The sequence below is a fragment of the Pan troglodytes genome, chromosome 2 (genome assembly GCF_028858775.2).
Source record: "Pan troglodytes isolate AG18354 chromosome 2, NHGRI_mPanTro3-v2.0_pri, whole genome shotgun sequence".
NCBI lineage: Eukaryota > Metazoa > Chordata > Mammalia > Primates > Hominidae > Pan > Pan troglodytes.
Genome location: NC_086015.1, coordinates 46,414,017 through 46,422,943, shown reverse-complemented (window position 1 = coordinate 46,422,943; position 8,927 = coordinate 46,414,017). Strand labels below are relative to the sequence as shown.

Below are 8,927 nucleotides of genomic sequence, written 5' to 3'. Positions count from 1 at the left end.
TTAGCCAACAGCCAGCAAGGAAACAGGGAACTCAGCCCTGTGACTGCAGAAACTTTATTCTGCCAACAACCTCAATGAGCAAGGGAATGAATCCTCTTCTAAAGCCTTTGGGAAGGAGCACAGCCCTGCTGACACCTTAATTTTAGCCCTGTGAGACCCATTTCTGACTTCAGGGCTATAGAACTTTAAGATAATAAATTGTGTTGTTTAAGCCACTAAATTTGTGGTAACGTATTTCAGCAGCAATAGAAAACTAATACAAATGTGACAGTGACAGACCCTCCCTTTTTCAGAATATCCTGGTGCATAGCAACTGATGTCATAGAAAGGGTTCTAGAAGAGCACGTCATGGAGAACTCTTGGGTGCAGACAAGTGGATGATTAATGAAGTAGCATCTGAAAAACCCAAGGAACCAAATGTAGGTGGAGCAACTTCCCTGCAACACACGTCGAAGCTGCTGCAGTGGCTGTTCTTCCCCTCCCCTTGGAAAGGCACCAAAAGCCGGCCTTTGGAAGGGCTGGTGGACTGGTAGGCGGGTATATGGTGGGCAGGAGGGTAACGGGCATGACAATACCCAGCTGCAGGAGATGCTCATCAGCAAATTCACTTATTGCTCATTTGATGACAGTTCAGTTGGGAAGAGGAGGTTTTTGTTCATTCATTCATTCAACAAAGTTTCATTGAGCACCTACTCTGTATTAGGTTCTGTTCTGAGTTCTGGGGTAATGAAGAGAAAAAACAAGACCAGGTTTCTGCATTCCTGGTGCTTACACTCAGGTATGGGAGAGAGAAAATAAGCAAGTGAACAGATAAATGAACAATGGAATTCCTGATATTGATTAATGGTATGAAGAAAATAAAGACCGTCTTCTTTGATGGGGCAGTGATCAAGGAATCTTCTTTGAGGTAGTGAGCTCATATGTGGTGGTCAGGGCAGTCATGTTCCAGGTAGAAGGAATGGCTGGTGCAAAGGACCTGTGGTGGGAATGAAATTGTCATATTCAAGGAAAAGAAATGTGCAAGGTGACTATGGCAGACTGAAGGTGAACAAAGGAGAGAGTGATGTGAATTCAGACTGGAGAAGTGCTCAGTGGCTGCATCAGAAAGACTTGTCAGCCAGGTTGAGGAGTTAGGACCTTATTCAAAGTGCAAGGGGAATCCACTGGAGATTAGTGATGTGACTGGACACATGCATTATAAAATGCCTTTCCAACTGCTGTGTGGGCAGTGGGTTTAGGGGAACAGAGAGGAGTATGTAGTAGAGGAGTGTAGTTAGAAAACCTCCACCTTAGAGATGATGGTGGTCTGGATTAGGATGATGGCAGAAAAAATGAGAGGCAAATAGGTTCTAGAAGAACTGTAGATGGCACACCCTGATGAACCTGATGAACTGGCTTCTGGGGGAGAGGGGAGGAGAGGACTCAGTATGCCTTCTATGAGTTGAGATAAGGCCTGCCCTGTGGAAGACAGACATTACCAGAAAATGTTGTTTGCTGTGTTGGGAAATGAAACATGCATTGAGATTCACTTTTTTTTATTATTATACTTTAAGTTCCAGAGTACATGTGCACAATGTACAGGTTTGATACATCGGTATAAAAGGGCAGGAGTGCAACCAGAGCTAAGAAAAATGTCCATACAAGTAAAATCTAGTGCTGTGCATATTTAATTCACTTACTCTTCAAATCAACACAATTAATTAAGTACTGTTTTAATCTGTGTTACAGATGAGGAAACTGAGGAATCAAGAGGTTGAGCAATTTGTCTAAGATTACTGCTGGGATCACTGATATCTCAGCCACTGAGGGGTAAAGCTGGAACTTGGACCCAGGCAATCTGATTCCCAAGTCTGAGCTCTTAAATGCAAGGCCCTCCTAGATACTGTATTTGGTGTACTGGTCATGTCTGCAACTAATCATACAGCTTGAGAGTTTGAACAAACGTTTGAAAGTATGATTCTTCTAATTCACGAATACACTTATTTCTAACTTTTGCCCAAGTTAGACATTTCTCAACAGGGGGCAATTTTGTCCCATAGGAACATTTTTGTCTGACATAATTTGGAGGCAGAGCTACTAGCATCTAGAGGCCAGGTGTACTCCTAAACAATCCAATGCACAGGATGTTCCCAGAACTAAGCATATTCCAGCCCAAGTGCCAAGGTTGAGAACCCCCGGTGTAGGTGTATACAGCCAGGAAGACATGCACCTGTGAACGGTGACAAACAGGAGGGTGCAATGAATTGTCCAGTTGATATATAACGATGGAGTGCTAGGGGCTATGGGGTATTCCAGGAGGAAGATGGGTTCCAATTTCCAATTACACATTCTAGTCTGAGGAATGGGACAGAGCACAAAACAGGACAATCATCTGCAGTGTGTCATGGAAGAGACTCTGAGAGCAATAGGGGCTCAGAGGGAAAATGGAACTTTTATGGAGGATCCATCAGGATCCAAGAAGTTGGCACCTGGGGTGAGGCCTCAAGATGGAGCAACATTTGAATGGGGAAAGGCATGGTAGGGCCCTGTGCATTGGGAAGAACCATGCATGAGGGCACAGCTCCTGGGAGAATGGAGTGGGGAGGTGCAGAGGCATCCAGAGAGGGAGCGCCATGAGAATTCCGAGTTTACTTAATAGATTCGTCCTGATAAAGGGTGGATGGGGTAAAGCCAGATCATGGAGGGCTTGGAAAGCCAAGTGTGGGTTTGCTGTGGTAAGAAAAGGGGATTAGCAGTGTTCTCCAAGTGATATTTTGTACCTGCTTTGGGGACATTCCTCAGTCATGGTAGAAAACACCACCTGCATGAGTTGGCCCAGGGGGTTGGAGATGAGAAGGCTGGGCTATGACTCAGCTTGCTGTGAGGAGGCGGTGGGTTTCGATGGTGGCAGCCACTTAAAATGGAAAAGAAATGGAGAAGGTTAAACTCAAGAGTCCATTCTCTGAGTGCGCTCCCCTCCCAAGTGACCCCACTTTTAAAGATAAGGAAGCAGAAGCACTGTGAAGCTAAATGACTTGTCTGTTGTCTGGCTAGTATGTGGCAGGTCTGGGCTTGTCTCATTGTGTGGACAGCAGGGAAAAACTCAGGGGAGTTTGGTTTGTAGAAAATCTGGGGACAAGACTGTGTAAAGGACAAAGACACAACTGGGAATAAGACGCATAAGAGGCAGTAATGGACATAATTCAACAGGTCGGTAGTGGTTCTGCTGCAGTGGTGGGGCCATGATGCTTTTTTTTTTTTTTAAATTTCTCTTTTCTGTTTTCCAAGATGTATTTAATCACCAAAGTCTACTTTTACAATAAAGGGAAGAAAGGTCTTGAGCATCTGTATCTAATGTCGGAGTGAAACGAGTGAGATACAAACCCAGAAGGAGCCAAAGGGTTTTGCTGGATGGAAAGAATTGGGGTTGGGAGGGGGCCTCAAGAGTGCAATTTCCTTAGAAAATAGGAGGTCAAGAGGAGGAGAAGGGGCAGAGTTTCAGGTGTCCCAGATTTGCAGTGACACGAAGCAGAGAATTAGGATGGGAAGAAGTGTCATGGCTTACCAGGTGAGACTCCCATTTTTCTGATGACACTGAACTGTGCTCCACCCCCACCCCCACAGTGCCCTTCTTTCCCTTCAGAGGACCAGTGTCCCTGTGACTCCACCCACTCATCTGGCCACCGTTGCCCTGACCTGCCAGGAGCCTGGAGAAGATGAAGGCATCTGTGGTTCTCTCCCTCCTTGGCTACCTGGTGGTTCCAAGTGGTGCTTACATCTTGGGGCGTTGCACAGTGGCTAAGAAACTCCACGATGGAGGCCTGGATTATTTTGAGGGCTATAGCCTTGAGAACTGTGAGTAGGCCCCCTTAGTGCTCCCTCCTCTCACCTCCTTGCCCTCCCTTCTCTGGCCAGGCATCCCCAACTCCAGCTGTCCTCAGAGTCACACAACTTCTGTTCCATCTTAGGGGTGTGCCTGGCCTACTTCGAGAGCAAGTTCAACCCCATGGCCATCTACGAGAACACACGTGATGGCTACACTGGCTTCGGCCTCTTTCAGATGCGTGGCAGTGACTGGTGTGGCGACCATGGCAGGAACCGCTGCCATATGTCATGTTCCGGTAAGTCCCTCTTTCCATTCCGTGCGGGGGCACTGGAGGCTGTGGTGCTGTGTTAGAGGCCTGCCTTCCAAATGGCCAGAGTTTACAAAGTTTTACAAAGAAGAGGGTGTGGCAGGAGCCATATCCAGGGTGGGTCCCTGGGAGGCTGAGCATTGCACTGCTGGGGGTACAGTGAGATCAGGCTGTGGGGAGTCAGGCAGGCTAACCTAGGATGGAGTGATGGAGACCCCTGTCCAAATGGGCAGAGAAGGTGTTGGGGAGTTGAGAGGAGGCTGCAGGCATCAGAGCCTGAAGGGCGGGAGCAGAGGGCACCAGCTGGCCTGATTTCACCCACGCTCGGCCACCTCTCCCTTTTTCTTTCTTTCTTTCTTTTTTTTTTTTTTTTTGAGACGGAGTCTCACTGAGTCGCCCAGGCTGGAGTTCAGTGGCGCGATCTCGGCTCACGGCAAGCTCCGCCTCCCGGCTTCGTGCCATTCTCCTGCCTCAGCCTCCCGAGTAGCTGGGACTACAGGCGCCCGCCACTATGCCTGGCTAAATTTTTTGTATTTTTAGTAGAGACGGAGTTTCACTGTGTTAGCCAGGATGGTCTCAATCTCCTGACCTCGTGATCTGCCCGTCTCGGCCTCCCAAAGTGCTGGGATTACAGGCGTGAGCCACCGCTCCTGACCCCTCTCCCTTTTTCAAGGGGGCAGTTGCTGCCACTTTGAAAGGCAGAACTGGTTACTGGGAGGAGACAGGAGCTGGGCATCCCAAGGGGAGCTTGCCCACTGCTCTTAGGCGGTCCCAAGTACCTGTGATCAAGGGGAGGTGGTTGCCAGGATTCACTAACTGCGTGAGCATTTATTGAGCACCCACTAAGTGCCAGGCCTTATATAGTTGCCATTCTTGTGCTTGTTAACTGCCAGCTACTCTTTTAAGCCCTTTATAAGTATTCATCTAATTAATTCATCTAATCAATCTAATTAAATACCCATGAGGTGGGTACCGTTATCCCCATTCTATGAATGGGGAAACTGAGGCCCAGAGAGGGTAAGTATATGCCCAAGACCACACAACTGTGGGGTGGTAGAGCTGGGAGGGAAACCTAAGCAGTGCGGCTCCTGAGTTGGGGCTAAACCAAGAGGCTACATAGCTGGGCCAGGTCTCCCTCACATCTGAGGCGGTCTTCCTGCCTAAGCACCCCAGCATCCTCCCTAATGAGCAAACCTCTTTCCACGCTGATGGGTGAGAACCATTCCAGAGCCTGTGGCTTCTGAGCTGGGTCTTTAGGAGACAGAGAGGAGAGGTTGGAGTGAAGGCCTGCAGCCTTCTCATGTGGCCTGGGGAGTACCTGTCTGTGTTGGGCCCCATGATTGGCCTTTAGCTCCAGAGAGGAGTAAGAAAGTTCTCTGATTCAAGGAGAGGCAGGACTGCAACATAGGAGGAAAAGGCACAGGAACTCTGTGGGAACCTGGTGGGAATCCTAGCTGCTGCCATTAAGAATGACATGAGCGGCCAGGCGCGGCGGCTCACGCCTGTAATCCCAGCACTTTGGGATGCCGAGATGGGCGGATCATGAGGTCAGGAGATCGAGACCATCCTGGCTAACACGGTGAAACCCCGTCTCTACTAAAAATACAAAAAATTAGACGGGCATGGTGGCAGGCGCCTATAGTCCCAGCTACTCGGGAGGCTGAGGCAGGAGAATGGCGTGAACCTGGGAGGCGGAGCTTGCAGTGAGCCCAGATCGCGCCACAGTACTCCAGCCTGGGAGACAGAGCGAGAATCCCTCTCAAAAAAAAAAAGAACGACATGAGCTTGTGTAAGTCACTTCTAGAGCTCCTCCAAATGGGGACATTAACAACCACTTACGGTTTCTGTTAACATAAAATGGAATAATGTATATAAAATGCCAGGCAGGGCCCTTAGTGAATTACAACAATCACAGTCTAGTTGGGGAGACGTACACATTAAAAGTGTAAGTTAATAACATTTTTAAATTAATTAAATTGATTTAATTTAAATTGAAATGATGGTACATTCAATGTCATCCAGAGCTTCCTGGTAGCCAAGGCAAAAAGAGAAATACAGTAGGCCTGTAATTTATATTTCATAGGCAGAAATATAGATTGATAGATAGATATCTATAAACACAGATAAATATAGATATCTATCTATAAATCTATCTATCTATTTATCAACTATCTATCTATATCTCTATCTCTCCAGAATCCAATGGGAGACACATACAATTTTCTATCTGTAACAGAGGTGGTACTGTGTATTGTGATGAAAATATGGTGGACTATGTATCCTGAAAAACTCTCCCATTGGGTAGAATGCAAACAAAGAAAAAAAAAATTCTTTTAAAGTCCCAGACTGAGTTGGCAAGAAAGTAAGAAAAATCCCTAGAGGCTAAAAGGGGAACAAGGATCCAGATAGGTTAAGCGAAGGGTTAGAACAGATCATGATCCTGGGCATCAGCTGATTCTCTGTAGCCTAATCAATATATTTTAATGGAAAAAATTTTATAAGAATTACAAGTTAAAAAATCAATAGATCTGGTAAAAAGATGACTCCATCCTGCTACCTCCTTAGGGTTGTCTAATAAAAATCTAAGGATAGATTTATTCTTGGAATTCATTGGAAGACTCTCTGATGTGAGTACCCTGTACCTTCCCTGACATCACTCTAACTTAACTGTCATATGGCAGCATGGTATCTTCCATTTTATTTTCCCCACAGCTTTACTGAATCCTAATTTAGAGAAGACAATTAAATGTGCCAAGACCATTGTAAAAGGAAAAGAAGGGATGGGAGCATGGTAAGTCTTACATTTTTATGTAGCCTGTATTAACGACTTTCACTCATGATCTGTAATCTGAATCTTGGCTAAATCTTGGCTGTTGCGCACGTGCAGTGCCAAAACTAAAAGGCTCTGACTCACCAAGGTAAGTAGCACAAAACCACAACCTCAAGGCCACAGAGGGAAGGAAATAATTATCAGAGAAATTGCCTTGAATTGTACTTTTTTCCCCCCAAATCTTGTTTAGGGTTATATAGAAAGCTAGGATGAACATCTTCAAACTAAATCTGTGTTTATTATGATAATCTCTGATTGTTTCTATCCTTTAAGTTCCTACAAGGTTTTTGAATAAGTTTAAGGTTCTTGATGCATGTTGTGAAAGCCAGCAGGCCCATATTTGTTTATATTTCTACAAAGGGTTCAGTAAAATGTAGATTTACTGCACCTTCACCAATCACAACACTTTTGCAATTTAAAGGTGAATAACTGGCTGGGCATGGTGGCTCACACCTGTAATCCTAGCACTTTGGGAGGCTGAGGTAGTTGGATCACCTGAGGTCAGGAGTTCGAAACCAGTCTGACCAACATCGCGAAACCTCGTCTCTACTGAAAATAAATAAATAAATAAAATAAAATAAGTCGGGTGTGGTGGTGCGTGCCTGTAGTCCCAGCAACTCGGGAGGCTGAGACAGGAGAATCGCTTGAACCCACAAGGCAGAGGTTGTAGTGAGCTAAGATCACACCATTGCATTCCAGCCTGGGCAAAAGAGTGAGACTCCATCTCAAAAAAAAAAAGGTGAATAACAATTTTGTCTTATCTTCTTTTGTCTTTTATCATATCCCATTTGGGTGTTTCCCCCCATGTTTGTTATATATTACTATTGTTTTGTAATTTTTTTCTTCTTTGCTCTTTGCCTATTTTAAAATTCAAGTTATATTATTTGAAAGAGCTCTTTATGTATTTGGTACATTAACTGATTTTTGTATATTTATTGCCAAGATAAATGCAAATCTAATTTCCTCTTTAGCCAGATATTTGCTTAGAAGAGTCTAAAATTTACAAGTGGTTGGGCCTATGTCTGACTTCTTTCACTGAGTGTTGCATTTGCTTATGTTTTTGTGTGTGGTTGTGATTCATTCTCATTGCTATACAGTATTCCATTGTGTGGATTCGCCGCAGGTTACTTATGCATTCCTCTATTTGTGGGCATTTGGTAGTTTCTTCATTTTTAGTGCTGCCATGGACTGTCTATACTTATCTTTTGGTGAATATGTAAAAGGATTTCTATTGTTTTTACTGAGGAATAAAATTGCTAGTCATAGGATAAGCATATTTTCAGATTTGCCATATTGTGTCAAACAGTTTTCTAAAGAGATTTTTATCAATGTACACTGCCATCAGAAATTATGCATTTCAGTTGCTTCACATTCTCAACCACGCTTGGTAATTTCCAGTTTATTCTCATGACTGTGTTGTGGTATTGCATTATGGTTTTACTCTGCATTTCCCTGATGAGGTTTCAAATGTTTATTGGCCATTTATGTATCCCCTTTGGTGAAGTGCCTCTTCAAATCTTTTGTCAGTTTTTCTATTGTGCTGTCTTTTTCTTATTAATTTGTAGGAGATATTTATATATTCTGGATAAAGTTTTTTTGTTGGATATATGTATTGCAACTATCTTTCATTCTGTGAGTTACCTTTCTATCTTTTTTTTATAAGAGACATCTCAAAAAGAAAAGAAAAGAAAAGAAAAGAAATGGGGCCTTGCTCTGTTGCCCTGGCTAGAGTGCAGTGGCATTATCATAGCTCACTGTAGCCTGGAACTCCTGGGCTCAAGTGATCCTCCTGCCTCAGCCTCCCGAGTAGTGAGGACAACAGGCACATGTCACCATGCCTGGCTCTTTTTTTTTTTTTTTTTAACCTTCTCAAGAGTGTCTTGATAAACAGAAGTTCTTAGTCACAATGTAGTCTAATTTATTATTGCTTTCCCTTTATGGTTATTTTAACAAATATCTGCCTATTCCTTGGTCTTGAGGATATT

At 44.4% G+C, this 8,927-nt stretch overlaps 1 protein-coding gene across 6 annotated transcripts in view; it reads left to right on the top strand.

Annotated features, from left to right (window-relative positions):
- The first annotated feature begins 321 nt into the window (after positions 1-321).
- LYZL4 (lysozyme like 4) overlaps positions 322-8,927 on the top strand; it is a 49,875-nt gene continuing 41,269 nt past the window's right edge. Inside the window, exons 1-4 of one of the 6 annotated variants that reach the window (XM_016940837.4) lie at positions 322-529; positions 3,604-3,834; positions 3,948-4,100; positions 6,825-6,903. In XM_016940837.4, the coding sequence (XP_016796326.1) occupies positions 3,696-3,834; positions 3,948-4,100; positions 6,825-6,903 (371 nt within the window). In that variant the 5' untranslated portion in view covers positions 322-529; positions 3,604-3,695. Of the gene's footprint in view, positions 530-3,266; positions 3,351-3,603; positions 3,835-3,947; positions 4,101-6,824; positions 6,904-8,927 lie in introns of those variants that run through there. The other 5 variants (XM_016940839.4, XM_054680596.2, XM_016940838.4 and 2 more) reach the window with 5 other exon arrangements.